The 17,345-nt window shown below is 48.6% G+C and overlaps 1 protein-coding gene across 1 annotated transcript in view; it reads right to left on the bottom strand.

Moving 5' to 3' along the window:
- Positions 1 to 17,345, bottom strand: part of Prkag2 (protein kinase, AMP-activated, gamma 2 non-catalytic subunit) — a 213,118-nt gene that overhangs the window by 33,691 nt on the left and 162,082 nt on the right. The window contains exon 5 of the mRNA XM_013027214.1: positions 9,110 to 9,169. Coding sequence (XP_012882668.1) covers positions 9,110 to 9,169 — 60 coding nt within the window. The remainder of the gene's footprint in view (positions 1 to 9,109; positions 9,170 to 17,345) is intronic.

The raw sequence follows: 17,345 nt of genomic DNA, 5'->3' as shown, positions 1-17,345 counted from the left end.
AGATCTCAGCCTCCTGAGTAGCTAGAATTATAGGCATGAGCCACCGGTGCCTGGCGCCTGCAACTCTTCAGCAACCACATTTCCCTTGGTTTCAACTTTATACATGCTTTTTTTTTTTTTTTTTGGTCGGTGGTAGGGCTTAAACTCTGGGCTTAGGCACTGTCCCTCAGCTCTTTAGCTCAAGGCAAGTGTTCTACCCCTTGAGCCACAGCACTGCTTCTGGTTTTCTGAGTGGTTTATTGGAGATAAAGAGTCTCAGGGATGTTCCTGCCCAGGCTGGCTTTGAATTGCGATCCTCACATCTCAGCCTCCTGAGAAGCTACGATTACAGTTCCCACGCATTGTTTGTTGTTGTTTTTTTTTGGGGGGGGCAGTCCTGGGACTTGAATTCAGGGCCTGCACACTGTCCCTGAGCTTCTTTTGTTTAGGGAGGGCTAGTACTCTACCACTAGAGCCACAGCGCCACTTCCAGCCTTTTCTGTTTATGTGGTACTGAGGAATCGAACCCAGTGCATGCTAGGCAAGCACTCTCCCACTAAGCCACATTCTCAGCCTTAAGTTTCACTGAAGTGTGAGGGGCTGGGACCACCCAAGAGTGGGGGTTTACTGAATTACTTTTCATCTCCAGGGCCTGGCTTACTGGCCAGGGTATGTAGGTTGAAGATCTGCAGTCTTAGGAGCTGTTAGTTGACCCAGGTTGAATAGAAAGGAGGCTCTGAATCCTTAGGTGGTAGAGTTCACAAAAGCCTAATCTACTGTCACTGCATGACCTCAGTGGGCCACACACGAGGGGAGACAAGCTTAACGACGAAGCTGCTCTTAGAGACCCTGTGACCCCCATGCCTCACTTCAAGTTTCCTTTATATTTCCCCATCTCATGGCTAGCTGCTGCCTGTCAGTGGGGTGGAAAGGGGTACTGGGGCAGAGCTATTCAAGGCAGGCAGAAATGAGGCTGGGGGTAGGGGGGTGGGGGAGGCGAGGAGGACAAAAGGCTATGCTTGTGCCTCTTTGCCTTTCTGTTCCATTGGAGGCACCCCATCCAGCGGATGTGCCACCGGCTTTCAGGGATAGTCTCCTCATAGTTAATCCTTTCTAGAAAAGTCCTGGCAGACACACCCAGAGGTGTGCTGCTCATTCAATCTAGTGGACAGTCCAGTTAACCATCCGTTACCATGGCAGAGTTATCACAAATAACAAACCAACACAGATACAATACTATTCATGGAAGCTCCTGTCTGTGAGTGATCCCAGTTATTAGAAAAGCAGCCAATCAGGGAATTTCCGCCTCTAGAACTTGCAGATGGCAAGACAGGCTAAGAAACTAAAACCCGATTGACAATGAAATGATATAGAATGAGGAAAGAAGGACGCGACAGTCAATCGCTGGTGTTACAGCCTTACCAGAAACAGAAAGGAGGCCCACCAATCCAAAAGCCATCCAGTTCTCATTGTTTCGCCCAAGGCCAAGCTCTGTAATAAGGAAGACAGAGGAAGATGGCCCAAGATGGCAGAGACAGGCTGAGGTGCCATCTTCAAGGCCCGCCCATGCCATACCTCAATTATTCTCTTGCCAGATATAAAGACTGAGTTTGTTTAGCTGTCCTGAACTTTCTAGTAACCTATTTGGTGTGCTGACAGGGCGGCTCAGGATTTCTGACTTGGACTTGAATGGTTTCATCAGGATCTCCTTAGTTCTCCTTCGACCCTTCTCACCGGGACCACCAGTGGTAGCCTACCGGTCATCATACCTGCTTAAGCTCTTCGGCCTCAGACAGCCGCTCGAGCTTCCTTCTCTCTGATGAAGGTTCTGGAGCAATGTGTGTGTGTATGATGGTTTCCCTCTCTCACATCAGGGGTACATACTGCCAACATGACTCCTCATGTTGTCAGGGTGCAGTCTTTTTGGAAGTAAGACTACTAGAGTCCACTCCCGGGGAACAGGGAGGCTCTACCGCCTGCAGGGCTGAGCATCTATGTGAATCATTGGAATGATTCTCTCCAGGAGTGTTGATTCACCTAGCATTTACTCGTATCAGCTGGGATGCATAGGCATCCGTTGTTGGTTTTGCTTTTGTTTTGGCCGGTCCTGGGGCTTGATTCTGGGCGCGGGCACTGTCCCTGAGATCTTTTGCTCAAGGCTAGTGCTCTCCCACTTGAGCCACAACACCATTTCTAGCCTTTTCTGTGATTACTTAGAGATAAGAATTACATAGACTTTCCTGCCCAGGGTGGCTTTGAACTGTGATTCTCAGATCTCAGCCTCCTAAGTAGTGAGGATGACAGATGTGAGTCACAGGCGCCTGACTGGGCATCCATTTTCTACTCCAGGTTATCACGCAGTTCTGCTAGGGTTGCTGGGAAGCTGTGCTCAGCCATCTGGCACCTGCGCTCTGTGTGGGTGGTGCAGCTCATTCTAGGTTCTGGACAGCCTTTGAGTCCGCCAGGACTGTGACTCTCGGCCAGGTCCTCCAGAACCGCTCAGGCTGTAGTCCTAACTCAGTCCTGACTCAGCCTGCCTGAGGGGAGCAATCCCCGTGGATCTCTGCGCTTCCCCATCACAAGGGAGTGCGGAGCCAGGCTCCTTCTGTGCAGACTCAGCCTCCCTGTCACATTAGCCCACTCTTTGCTCCCTCCATTAATAGCTACAGCGTACGGTACACTGCTTACAGCTAATGAACCCATAAAGGAATAATGAAGAGATTATTAACCAAAGTCCTCACATTATCCCAATTTCCTTAAGTTTCCCCTCAATGTCCTTTTTCTTTTTTTGTCCCAGGATCTTATCAGGATCCCATGCTGCCCCCAGCCTGGTCTCTTCACACAGCCATGGATGGTTGTGAAGGCACTGCCAGGTCCGCCAGGTGCAATGGGAAGCTGTCTGATGGCTCCTCAGTTCACACAGAGCTCTGAAGGAGGATCTACTGCATTTTTTTTATACAATGGAAAACCTGACCCAGTGAAGTCAAATATTAAGTACATAGAGCGAATTATTATGCTTGCTGATTTGGAACAGGGACAGATTGTTACTGATATAATGAAATAACATCAATAACAAAGAAAGTATTAGCATTTTAAGTGAATAAAGCAAAACAAAGTGTCCTTCCCTTCTTATATGTCTTTTCCACAGTGAGTATAAATTTTCTGATTATATGCTATCGGTACTATTTTCATATGGCAAAGGCTCAAATTGTACTTAGAGAAAGAAAGGCACTACAATGCAGAGAAAATTAGTGTAATTTGGAGTTAAATACAGAAAAGAAAAGAAACCCAAAGCATTGAACAATTGGCTGTTTGAAATGCATGATTAAAATTCCTGAGAAAGCAGGAAGTGAAGATTCTGCACATCCAAAGGTGCCGGGGCCAGCTATTACCAGTGTTCTGCTCTAGCTTTTGTTACTTCGCACATTACCATAGAGAAGCATAATTAGGGAGCATGGCTGACACTTAAGGAACTGGCCCACAGAGGAAGACACTTGCTGTGGGTGAGGTTCCCTTACCACCCTTTAACTAGTGAGTAACCCAGTACTCTTATTCAAGAAGCTGCTAAAGAGTAACACGGGGAAGTGGCAAGTATCTATCAAAGTGTGTAGTTTATAAAGGCTAATACAAGTTTCAAAATGCAACACACATAAGTTTAAGTGTAAACAAATCTAAACATTAAATGAAAGCATGTACAAATAAATATTTCCCTCTCAAATCCCATGATGAGGGCTGGGAATGTGACTTAGTGGTAGAGTGCTTACCTAGCACACATGAAGCCCTGGGTTCGATTCCTCCAGTACTACATAAACAGAAAAGGCTGGAAGTGGTGCTGTGGCTCAAGTGGTAGAGTGCTAGCCTTGAGCAAAAGAAGTGCAGGGACTGTGCCTAGGCCCTGATTTCAAGCTCCAGGACTGGCAAAAAATAAAATAAAAATTTCATGATGCAACACCTCAGCTCAATGACTTCACTAGCTCCGCCTTCCTCCCCACACTCACAGTAGACCCACTTCATTCAGGCCGCCAGAAGCCTAGCTCCCACCATCCTGTGCAGCCTCCTCTCCAGCCACATCTCCTTCCCAAACAAAAGAAGATCCTTACAGAAGGAAAGGGTCTCAAGCTGAGATGGGGGATAACCCCCTCCTAAAGCCAGTAACAAATGTCTTTAGAAGAGAGACCCAGAGGGGAATGTCAGTGGAAGGCAGAGCCCAGAGCAATGCAGCTTCCGGCTAAGGGATGCCCAGGATGCTGAGAGGCCGGGGGAACAGGGGAAGCTGTACCTCAGCTTCCAGAGGCCTGGGACTTAGCCCAGACCTCAGAATGCTCAGGGTCAATTTCTGTTCTAGTTCAGTTCAAAGGTCACTGCCCACTCCACTTTCCTCAAAGGCCCTCAAGTTGGGCCTCCTGGCTCCAGTCCTGACACACCCCATGGTGTCACAAGCCAGCCAATTTATAGTGAAGAGGCCTGAGTTGTTTTTTTTTTTGGTCGGTCGTGGGGCCTGAACTCTGGGCCTGGGCGCTGTCCCTCAGCTCTTCAGCTCAAGGCTAGCACCCTAACACTTGAGCCACAGCACCACTTCTAGCTTTTTTCTGCTTATGTGGTGCTGAGGAATCAAACCCAGGACCTCATTCATGCGAGGCAAGCACTCTACCAGTGAACTAACTTCCCAGCCCCCTGACTCTGCTTTATACCCCAGGACCACAGTGAGTTCCCTTCATGCATTAGGCACTAGCCAATGTTTGCCAATTTGTATGCTATTCAAAGGGGCAGAGGTCAGACGAAGAGGATCAAGAGCAGACCTGGGGTTTGTGCGATGGTTCTGTCAGGGAGAAAAATGATAAGAAACAAATACCATTCAAAGATTACCAGGGAACCGATTAGTGATATTCAGTAAATAAACTGTATTTACAATAGAGATCTTTATGCAATTGGCACAATGCAAAGAGTTTTTGGGGGGTGGGAGGGGGAAGGTCAGATAAATACTGCCCCAATAGATGAGCTAACAACTATCACTAAAAACCAAGTAAAACAACAACAGTATATCCTGAAGCTTTAACTTACTATTTTTCTTTTGGGGTTATTTTTCTTTTGGTGTGTGTGTGTGTGCGTGCGCATGTGTGTACATGTGTTGATACTGGGAATTGAACTCAGGGCCTGGGTACTGTCCTTTGGCTTTTTGGTCAAGGCTGGTTCTCTACTACTTGAGCTACAGCTCCATTTCCAGCGTTTTTTCTGGTTAGCTGGAGATAAGAATCTCACAGACTTTCCTGCTCAGGCTGGTTTTGAACCTCAGTCCCCAGATCTCAGCCTTCTGAGTAGCTAGGATTACAGGTGCCTGACAGACTTAAATGTTTGCACTACCATATACATATTTCTAAAATAGCCTGGAAAAAAGAGCAAAGTAGACAATGCCATGTTTTGAGATAATCATTCGCATCACAAATTATTTTTTCCAACATCCATTAACACATTTAGAAAGAGCTGATACACATACACACACAAAATCATGTAGACAAAAAAATGTAATATTATTTGGCCTTTTGGGTCTTAACTGTATGAAAATGGAGAGAAGAGACTATTGCTCTAATTTGCTAGGCAAAAATATTCAAAAGGTAACAGTACGAAATAGTTTTTAGTAAGTTTTGCCCAAACTATGCAGGCTGGCCCATGAGAGAATAGCTTGGAAATGGCTTCAGGAGGCCTTGCGCAGAAAGATTGCTACCACCCACTAATGCGCTCCTCACATGACCATCGTAGCCTCTCCACACTGGGGGCCTGGGTAGGCAGTGAGTGAAGCAGAGACTATAGAGGAGGCAGAGCCTGGCCCAGTGCTTATGGTTTCACCCTGCTTTTCACATAGGGTTGACCTCCCCGCAAAAGGGAAGGCTTCTAGTGTGGAGGGAAAAAGAGTGGCCTGTGTAGAAGACACGTGGTGGCTACTGAGCTCTTTGTCAAGCCCAGAGCCGCAGGCCTGCGCCAGCCATCTCGGAACTAATCCTGCCTCACTGACCTGCTCCAGCACCGGCTCCCAGGAGGGCAGAGAGCAGCAAGCCATCACCGCCGTGATCGAGCGGATGTCCTATATTTAAACACTCATATCGTGTACTTTGATCAAAGTCATCTACTTACATTACTCTTTCCCAAGCCCCTTCCTCCCTCCATGTTGCTTTTAAACTGTTTTTGTGGGTTCTCACGCATATGTATGATATACTTGGATCATCAGTGGGCCTCACGTGCTTTGTTTAACTCTCCAAGGCAGAGGAGGGGCAGAGAAGCAGTGCCTGGAGCTTGGGAAGGAGGTCAGGATGTTGGCTGAGGATGGCTGGTCACCCACGCCTCTACTCCAGTGCCAGCTTCCAGGTGCCCATGTGCCCTCACCTTGTCCCCTTAGATGCACATTCCCTATTTAGACCACTGGTGTGGGGGAAGCTGTTATTTCTTGGGGTCCCGTGTGCTGTGATCTTTCTCTGTGGTCCCACAAACCTCTCTGTGCTTGACTGTGGATGTCGGATCCCTCTCATTGCCCTGTGGCTGGGGAGGGACTGAGTATGGTGCTTAGCAGGCTGGTGCTGTGCCGCTGAGCCATGCACCCAGCTCCAAGAATTTCCTTCTGTCCCTACTTCACTCCGGGTCTTTAGAAAGGGACACTGGTATAATTTTAGTAATGGCTATTTCAGTATCTACTGAGATGCTAGCAGGTCTTCTCACACTTCCAGATTCTCACCTCTCAGGATAAACCTTGCTTGATTACAATACATTAGGCTTCCAATGTGGTATGTGACTCATGTCTATTTATGGGTTTGCCCGTATTTTTACATGTATGACTGACTGATTTTGATCTGTGTGCCACCTTTCTCTGCTACTGATGTCAGAATCAAGCCAGCTTTAGAATACCCCTTCTGTCTATCCCCAAAATCACTCCACCAACAAGGACATTGCTGCCTATCTGAATTCATGGAATTCATTCGCAAATAGGCTACTAGGCCTCTTTTTTAGAGAAACTGAGACCTTCTAATTACTCTTAAAAAGTTTTATTAATATGTAATTCATATCTACATAGATAATTCTGTTCAAAGTGCACAACTCAACCATTAGAATTTTTTTCCCATGGTGATTAAACCAGGGAAGTACACAGCAGTAATATTTGCTCAAGAAGTAAAAGTTCAAACACTTGCTGATATAACTTTGGGTATTTTTTTCTTGCAGTATTATTTAAAAAAAATCTGACGACAGTCAAGAAGCCTCTAATTTTGATGCTTAGAAGTTTTGCTTATTGGGCTGAGAAGGTGGCTCAGTGGTAGAGTGCTTGCCTTGCATGCATGAGGCTCTGGGTTCGATTCCCCAACACCACATAAGCAAAAAGAAAAAAAGCCAGAAGTAGCACTGTGGCTCAAGTGGTAGAGCGCTAGCCTTGAGCTGAAGAGCTGAGGGACAGCGCCCAGGCCCAGAGTTCAGGCCCCACGACCGGACCCAAAAAATAAAAGTAAAAAAATACAAGTTTTGCTTATTATTTCCCCCCCCCCCCCGCTTCCTCCTCCTCTTCTTCCTTTGTTATTTTGTGTGTGTGTGTGTGTGTGTAAGTTTTAGAGTATGAATTCAGTGTTTTGTGTCTGCTCAGGGAAAGTGTTTACTCTACCACTTGAGCTGAACCACTAGCCCTTAATGTTTTGGTTACTTTTGAAATAGGGTCTTACTTTTTGCCAGGTCTGCCTGGTCTGTGATCCTCCTATTTATGCTTTTTCCCTGCAGCTAAGATGGCAGACCTCTACCAGGGTGCCCAGCTTTTCACTGGTTGTGATGTTTGTTTGTTTTTTGTGAATTTCTTGCCTGGGCTGACCTTGACTCATGACCCTCTAAGAAGCCAGGATTACACATATGGACCACAGCATCTGACCTTCTCAAATTTTTTTTTTTTTTTTGGTCAGTCCTGGGGCTTGAAGTTCAGGGCCTGGGCACTGTTCTTGAGTTTCTTTTGCTCAAGGCTAGCCCTCTAACACTTGAGCCACAGTGCCACTTCTGGCTTTTTCTGTGTATGTTTGCTGAGGAATTGAACCCAGGGCTTCATGCATGCTAGGCAAGCACTCTACCACTAAGCCACCTTCCCAGCCCTCCATTTGTTCTTGAACAGACTTGACAGAAGTTTGTTTATCTGTGCTATTGCTGTCTCTGAGGACTAAACTTCATTTTTGCTGAGTACAACTACTTTTATGTTTGGTTTAATTGGCTTCTGTCACTTCAGCAGATTTCAGGAGAGAAGAGAGATGAATGAATATAGTTAGCAAGACATTTGAGGGTGGCAGATCAACTCAAGACAGTACTTACAAAAAGCATTCTGCAAAGCTAGGTGCTGGTGGCTCACACTTGTAATCTTAGCTATTCCGGAGGCTGAGCTCTGAGGGTTTTGGTTTGAAGACAGCCTTGGCAGAAAAATCCGTAAAACTCTTCCTTGTCTCTAAACACCAAAAAAGCTGGAAGTGGAGCTCTGGCTCAAGTAGTAGAGCACTAGCCTTGAGCACAAAAGCACCTAGGATGGTGCCTAGGCCCTAAGTTCAAGCCTAGGGGTGGCACCAAAAAAACAAAACATGCCTCTGCAGTTTGACACCTAAGAAAAGCAACTGTAATGAGTTCAACATGACTGCTTCTAGGGCTTAAACAAAACGCTGAATCTTCCTGCTGTGGGTTCTCTGCTGTCTCTTAATGTGGCATGCTGTTGCTCTTACATATGTGAGAGCACTTGAAGAATTACTATTTTAAATTCAAACATAGAGCCAGGTGCCAGTGGCTCATTGGAGGCTGAGATCTGAGATCACAATTCAGAGCCAGCTCCGGCAGACAAATCCCAGAGACTCTTCTCTCCAATTAGCCAGCAAAAACCTGGAAGTGGAGGTGTGGCTCAAATGGAAGAGTGCCAGCCTTGAGTGGAAAAACTAAGCATGAGGCTCTTGAGTTTGAGCTGTAATACATTACGCATGCACACTTTGAGTTCAAGCCTCAGTACCAGCATGCACGCATGCACGCACACACACACACACACACACGCACGCACGCACGCACGCACGCAGGACAGTCATTGCAATAGGGCACGAATGGTGACACCTTTAATGGCTTACATGCCTGAGAGGCAGCAAGCCAGTCTGCTCCCTTGGGAACTCGTCAAGGATTCCAAGTTCACAGGGAGACAAAGCAGCAGAAGTGCACAGAGACAGGACGTGGACCACAACTGTGGCACCTTCACTGTTACCTCGAGCAAATGAATCCTTCAGTGAGGGAGGAAACAAACACTTCACGATCAGCACACAGCACCTACGGGACCAAAGGCCGGAGAGCTGCGCCTCCACACTGAGTGTGGGCTCTGGGTCTGCCTGTGGCTAACATCCGTGGGCAGTCCACTAATTCAGTTCAGTTCCGACCATCTACCTGGGGTGGCTTCAGGCTCCTAGTCTGTCCCCCACTCCTGACACCCGCTGGAAGTCCAGGCCTCTGGGAATCCACAGTGACTGCTATAAACAGGGGTTCTCGTGACCCTCTTCCACAATTTGCTTGGGTGGCTCACAGAACCCAGGGAAGGGCTTAAGCATTTATCACCACAGATCCCTGGGTGGCAAGGAGTGGAGGCTCAGGGAGCCGAGTGACCCAGTGGTTTTTGTTTTTTTTTCTGGAAGCTTCATTACATATGTGTGACTGATTAAATCACTGACCACTGATGAACAACTGGACCTTCAGCCACTCTCCTCAGAGACCTGGGGTAGGTCTAAGGTCTAAACCCTCGGCCCCTGACTTGGTGCTTCTGGTAAGCACCTGAACCCCAAGTTTTGTAGGGGCCACCAGCCAGCGGTCCTGAGCACACAGTCTTTTGTCACGGTAGGAGTTGGGAGAGGAGCGCAGGTTTGTATCTCACATAGTGCTATTCTCTGGAGCCTGAATTTCTTCGTCTGTGAAGTGGGGTAACAACATCCCTCCCGTAAAGGAATGGAGGCAGGCTCCAACACCACCCCGAAGCTGCCAGCTTGGGCGTGAGGAGATGCCCACTGGCTGCCTGGGTGAGGGGACGACTGCGGAAGGAGGGAATGCCAGTGGGGGCCGGCTCAGAGAGCTGAGCTTAGTTATGTTCCTTATCCCTTCCAGGGCCTTTCTGGAAGGAAAGGACTGCGGCCTGTAGCCCCACAGGCACCAGAGCAATGCACGCTCCTGTTTGGTAGAAGTTAGGTGCCAGTGGTATTTGCAAGTCACACAGGAAGAGTCCAAAGCCCAAAAATCATTGCTCAAGGTCTGGGTGCTGTTAAACAGGAGAGGGACTCCGATCTGTGCTGGTAATTACATATGCATTTAAAAGGGAGCCATACCACACGGACCCACCTCTAAGCTACGACAGTCAACGCTAGGGGGCTGCGGTGCTGTGTGCGTCTTGACGTCATGATGACTGGTAAGGTTCTCAGCTTCGTCACAGAATCTACTCAATGAGTGTGACTAGCTCACCTTCCCCACCCACCTTCCCAGAGGGGAACAGGAATCAGCCAGCACAACGTGCGGGACCTCCGTGCTGGGACACCCATTCTAATCCACAGAAAAGAGCTCAAAATGGGGCAGAAGAAATCAGCTCATTACAGATTCAAAAGTGACTCCAATTCAGCCAGAATGTTCCAGAATTAGCTCTTTCCTTTTACTCTCTGGGCTAAATGATGCTCCTTTCTCCTGAGGCTAGTCCAACAGAGCTTGCTGCCACAAAAGCAAGATCCTCAAGATGCTCTGCTCCCTGAGACCCAGGCTCAGGCTGCAGCCGCCTTCCTTCCAGTGGTCTGACCACCGGACGCAGAGGTCCTGTCACACGGCAGCGTGCAGCTCCTCACCTCTGTGACCAGTGCAGTCTTCAGCTGCCCTTTCCTCGGTTCACCATTCATTTCCACACGCTTACACAGGGCCTGGCCAGGCCTAAATTTCCAGTCTCTCCCATCCTAGAGCTTGGTAATGGACTGCAAAGAAACCCGTTTCTTCTTCCCAGCACTCACTGACTGGGAGGGATTCTATGATGGGAAGTAAAAGTCCAGAAGAGCTTACTGTTGGAGGAGCAGGGGGCCAAGTGGACAGGAAGAACACCAAGGGGAAAGGAACAGCGCATGGCAAGTCCAGAGGGCCTGCAAGGAGCAAGTGGCTGGACAATGTGAAAGAAGGCCAGAAGATAACCCTAGTTATTCAGGAGGATAGTGAGATGAGGCCAGCTGGGGGAGGGAGGGCAGAGTTAATGAAACCTCATTTTAACCAATAGTTGGACATGGTGACACCACTTATCCCTACTTCTGCATAAGGCTGAGACTGGGCAGATCAAAGTTGGAGGTCAATCCAGGCCCAAAAGTCTGTGATCCCTTATCTCAACAGTAAAATCAGGGTGTGGTGGTGAGCGCCTGCCATCCCAGCTACATGGGGAAGCATACATCAGGGACTCTAGCCCAGGGTGGCCAGAGCAAAAAGTGAGGCCCTATCTCAGAAGCAAGCAGAACACAAAGGGCTGAGAGTATAGATTAGATTAAGAGGTAGAGCACCTTGACTTCAAATCCCAGTACTGCCAGAAAAACAAAGCAAGCCAGAAGAGTTGGAGGGAAAATGCCTGGGGCAAGAGGCAAGGGCCCAAGGAGAAAGAGATGGGCAGGGCAGGGGCAGGGAGGCAGCAGCAGGGCCACCAGAGACCCTGCTAAGCAATCTGGACCCTGGGCTTCAGGCAAAGGGAGACTGCAAAAAGGTTTGTAGACAAAAAGATGGCATGATCACTCACATTTGTAATTTGGGCACTCAACACGTACTGGAGGGGCAGCGGGGGTCTGGAGAGACCAACTACTGTGATGGTGCAACACAAACGGGGAACACAGGTAAAAACACTTGTGAGCAGGTATGGGTGCGTGCCAGCGGATGAAGCATCACTCTTCTGACGTTGGTGGCGGGGGTGCCAATTACTGATCTAGGCTGGCAGAGAGAGAAAACGGCAGGGAGGGGGAGGAAACTAAAGCAGAGCACTGACAGCCCGAGCTTTAAGTGGTTGACCACCGGCAGTGAGAGAAAGCAAACAAACCAAATGAGCAAGCCGCAATCAAGAAAGAGGCCCTGAGTTCAAACAAACAAAAGAATGAGAAGGTGACCCGTGGGGGCTTGAAGGGAAGATTATTTCATCCTGGCTCTGAGCAGGTGGCACAGGTCAGGAACCACCTTTCCGCGGCCTTGGACTAGGTACATGGTGCGTGGCTTACAACAGTGCCGCAAGATGGCAGCTATTATTATAATCATGGAGAAAATGAATATAAAAATCCTCCCACATTTCCCAGCACACGTCAAATGCTTTGTACCTTTAACAGCTTTCCCTTTTTATGAGTTGCACTGGGTGACGCGGGGGCCTGGGACTCTGGTCAGTGAGCTGATGGGTCAGAATTGGGCCACGGGTGATGGGGCCAGAGGCCGTTTTCAACATGCCTGCTAAGAATGGAGAAGCAAGCTCAGCGGGCCCAGAGCGACTGCCGTGGTTCTTGAGGACCAGCAGTGGTTCTTCTGGGCATGTGCCAAGTCTGGTGAGAAGTCCCACTTTCAGAGACCCCCAATTCCTCCCCAGCTCCTTCCTCTTCATCAGCCAGGCCTTTCCTTTCTAGCTTTCTCTGTCAGGTACTAAAACATTCTCCTGTTAGTCTCTGTTCTGTGTTGCTTTAACAAGATCTCTGGTACTAGGTAATAGTTAAAGAAAAGAGGTTTCTGTGGCTCATGATTCCCAAGGCTAGACATTGCGCACAGCCTGATACTCAGGCTGAGAGCAATACTCTTGACTGCGCCACGACATGGCAGAGACCAGAACATGGGGGGGGGGGGGGGAAGGATGGGGTGTCATGGCGATGCCAGAGGAAGGTGGGAAAGGGCCAGACTCTCAACAGCTGGCTCTAGAGAGAACTAGTCCCCTCCCATTAAACTATGTCCACAAAAGACCTAATCATATTGCACCAGGCCCCATGCCTTAAACACCCACTGCCTCTCTACACCTCTACACTGGCAACAGAGATTCCAACACTGGGGCCTGGGTTCCTGGGCATTTTTTTCTTTTGTCAGTCATGGGGCTTAAACTCTGGGCCTGGGCACTGTCCCTCAGCTCTTCAGCTCAAGGCTAGCGCGCTCTACCACTTGAGCCACAGCACCACCTGTGGCTTTTTCTGCTTATGTGATGCTGAGGAATCGAACCCAGGGCCTTATGCATGCTAGACAAGCACTCTACCACTGAGCCACCTTCACAGCACTTCCTGAGCATTTTTTGCACAAGGTTGGCATTCTACCACTTGAGCCATCACTCTGGGTCTGGCCTTTTGCTGGTTAATTGGAGACAAAAGTCTCAAAGACTTCCTTGCCTGGGGTGGCTTTGAACTGCAATCCTCAGATCTGTCTCTTGAGTAGCTGGGATAAAAAGCATGAGCCAAGTCGGGTGCCAGTGGCTCACTGCTGTAATCCTAGCTACCCAGAAGGCTGAAATCAGAGGTTCATGGTTCAAATCCAGCCCGGCCAGGAAAGCCCGTGAGATGCTTATCTCCAATAAACCACTGTTATCTCCATAAAGTGGCGCTGTGGCTCAAGTGGTAGAGTGCTCGCCTTTAGCTGAAGAGCTGAGGGACAATGCCCAGGCCCAGAGTTCAAGCCCCACGACCGACAAAAACAAAAACAAAAGTCTCATGGGCTTTCCTGCTTGGGCTGGCTTTGAACTGCGATCCTCAGATCTCAGCATCCTGAGTAGCTAGGATTACAGCGGTGAGGCACCAGTGCCCAGCTGATAGGACAAATTTAACTACTGCTATTTCATACAACTGTGAGTTGTACTGGAGGTTAAGATTTACTAGGTCCAAAACACTTGCCAAAACAAGAGCACGCAGACTCAGTGGCGGAGGCAGAGCTTGTGCAGCAACTGCATTACCAACAGGACCAGGCAGACCCTGCTGCCAACGCAAAGCTGTCACTGCAACCTCTACCACCAGAGGTCAGCACCCCTGCAGAGCTCTGCAGCCAGATGATGCCACTCCCCCCTCAAAAGGCCTTTCAAAAAGCCAACTTTCTTCTCTTCCCTACTAGCCTTTCAGACAGCTTTCCTCTCTGCTTGTTCCACTCTCATGAACAGTACTACCACAGCTCCACTGTGTCTGTGCATGTTCTGTGGTCCTTCAGGGCACCACAAACCTCCTGGATGTCTTGGAAGCTATGGCCGCCTTCGCTCACTTTAGACCCTCCCTTACCACCACCACCCACCTCCAGCCCAGGGGTGGGGGGCAGAACAAGAGGATTGGCAGAAAACAGTTTTCCTTTGCTTGCTCCTTTTGAGTGTCTGTGATGTGCTCTGGGGTTCTATTTTCAAGTTCAAATAGGAAGCAAGAGATCACAAGGTGCCAGCCCCTGGCTCTGCAGAGAAAACCGGGCTAGAACAGCAAGAAAGCAAAGCCCCGAGACCTGGTCGCTTTTTAGGAGAGTGCGGCGGTGCAGTTACACACCTGGCCTGAGGCTGGAGACGCTGGGCTGAAAAGTAATGCATTCCTCCCGCATAAGGTGGCCTCATCCCCATTTATGATGACCGTGAACGCAGCTGGCTGAGCTTCCTGTAGCCACGGTGAGTGGACATGAGGTCTGGAAAATGCTTTGCAGAACAGCAGTGAGGATGACGCAGGGAATGGGGTACAGGTGGTGCAGGTGACAGCAGTGGGGAGGCTGATGGCAAGAAGCAGGTGCCTGTAGCCCACACCAATAAAATCCTGACTTCATGGAAGGCTGGGATTGGGAGGATTGCAATCCAAGGATAGCCTGAGAGAAGTACATGACACCCTCTTTTCAAAAGAGCACTCTGTGTGTGTGTGTGTGTGTGTGAGTGCGCGTGTGAGAGAGAGAAAGAGAGCACGCAGGAGAGAGAGCGCAAGCGCACACATGCTTATCATCCTAACCACAATGGGAAGCCTAAATAAGCAGGGCCTGGCTACCAAGCATGAGGCCCTGAGTTCAAACTCAGCCACCAAAAACAGAAGCTAGAGAAACCATCACCATGAACCAAATCCAGCTGTGGCTCCTTCAACAGTTGGGATGGCAGAAGGAAAGCCAGGAGTGGGTGTGTGAGTTCTAAACAAGGCTGAAGAATGGCTGGACAGGGCCAAGCTCTAGCAGGCTTGGTCATCAGGAATGAAACAGGCGGATTGATTGGGTGCTTGCACAACACTTAGTGCTTGGTTCAGGGAATAAAAGCAAGTTTGAGAAGGTTAATACCAATAACCACAAACGGAAACGATGGGACTGGGCCCGTAACTTAAAACTTTAAAACGCAAATGCATTAAGTGACCGCTATGGGTCATTTTCTATACAGTGGGCTATTTAATGTTCTCTTCATTATAAAGTAGTTACAGGCAGTGCCACTGAACACCTACTACCACAGCTCAACAGTGGGCAGCGGAAGAAGAGACCAACGGAATAGACTTGCAGGTGTTTTACAAAATGGCCTCAGGTTGCACCCTGAAGCTATAATGAGACTGGTAGGGTGCAGACACAGTGAGGGATGCAGGGAGCAGGGGTCTGGTCCTTTGTCTGACTGCGCACTTGAACTGTTCTGTGAGTAAAAGTCTTGTTGGGGCACAGTCACATCCACTGTGCTTGGCCTCTAGCCGATATCTGGTTTCTTGCTGCAAAGTCTAGCTCAGTAGTTATGACAGGCCGACACCCTATCACTCACAAGTCTCAAATATTTACTACTGGCCCCTTTGCTGAGTTTGCCAAACTGTGACCCGAAGCCTTGGTCTTCAAAGAAAAGCTGGTGATCCAGCAGTAGCATGGAGTTTGGCAGCAATGTGGTCCCATTCTAGAATTGGGCTCAGACTCTTAAAAAATGCTCTGTAAGGGTTGGGAAAGGGGCAGAGTGCTTGCCTTGCATGTATGAGGCCCTGGGTTTGATTCCTCAACACCACATAAGCAGAAAAAGTCAGACGTGGCACTGTGGCTCAAATGGTAGAGTGCTAGCCTTGAGCTGAAGAGCTCAGGGATGGTGCCCAGGCCCAGAGTTCAGGCCCCATCACACACACACACACACACACACTCTCTCTCTCTCTCTCACTCACTCTGTAAGCCAGGTGCTCATGCCTATAATCCTTGGTGCCCAGGCCCAGAGTTCAGGCCCCATCACACTCACACACACACACACACACACTCTCTCTCTCTCTCTCTCTGTAAGCCAGGTGCTCATGCCTGTAATCCTTGCTACTCAGAAGGCTGAGGTCTGAGGATGGAGGGTCAAAGCCAGCCCAACAAGGAAAGTAAGTCCATAAGACTCTTATTTCCAATTAATCAGCAAAAATCCGGAAGTGGAGCTTTGTATGGCTCAAGTGCAGGCTTCTAGCAGAAAGCGCTAAGTGGCAGCTGAAGCCTTAAGTTCCAGTGCCAGGACCAGAACACAAAGGAAGGTGAAAACTGAGGGTCTGCTTAGTAGCCACCAAGAAGGCAAGCTGCTAGCACATTAGCTGGGGAGACATTTAAAGGTGTAATGTCTTACTGTTAGGATCAATTCCCCCACCCCCCAAGCAAATGCATGATTCTGCTTGATATTCAGTTTTTCTAAAAAAAATTTTTTTAGATGATTTAGCAGTTTGAAGTTCCAAAGAAACAATGAAGTGTTTTTTGGACTACCACGCCAACACCACTGCTCTTCCAGCCTGGCTCACAGCTTCTAAGGCACTGTTTAACATCGGCCTCCTGAAAAACCTCGCGACGTTTGACAGGGTTATTTGTGGGATTCGGCATGCTTTAAAGCAACGACAGCAATACAGATAAAAATAGATGGGTGAAAAGACATTCCCTTTCTTAGATGTTTCGATTGAATACATTCATTACACAGACAGGAACAATGCGGGGGGGGGGAGGGGGCTGTGTCTACTTTGAGAAATGCAGCATAATTAAATAAATAAATCTCAGCGCGGGTTGGGGGGGGAGCCACCAAACCAACACTGAGAAGAATCTCTGTGTTATGATTAATACCAGCCTCGAGAAGTCCATGCATTTGGCACAGGGCTAATGACACTTAAATACAAATAATATTTACAAAGTGCTTACTATGTGTTTACCCTATACTGAGTACAAGGTTACAGATGGACTCATTTACTCTTCCCAACAGCCTGATATTAGCTTTGTCTTCTAACTATGGCAAAGACAGGGTAAAGTCACTTGTCCAAGATCAGATAGTCAATGAAAATGTGGAGGTAAGATCTGAACCTGAACTTGGGTCCTTTTTAAATTTGTGTGTGTGGGGCTGGGAAGATGGCTCAGTGGTAGAGCGCTTGCCTTGCATGCCTGAGGCCCTGGGTTCGATTCCCCAGCACCACATAAGCAAAAAG

This window comes from Dipodomys ordii, unplaced genomic scaffold, assembly GCF_000151885.1.
Source record: "Dipodomys ordii isolate 6190 unplaced genomic scaffold, Dord_2.0 Scaffold101, whole genome shotgun sequence".
Classification (NCBI taxonomy): domain Eukaryota; kingdom Metazoa; phylum Chordata; class Mammalia; order Rodentia; family Heteromyidae; genus Dipodomys; species Dipodomys ordii.
Note: the sequence above shows the minus strand (reverse complement) of the source record. Positions and strands in the feature narration are given on the sequence as shown.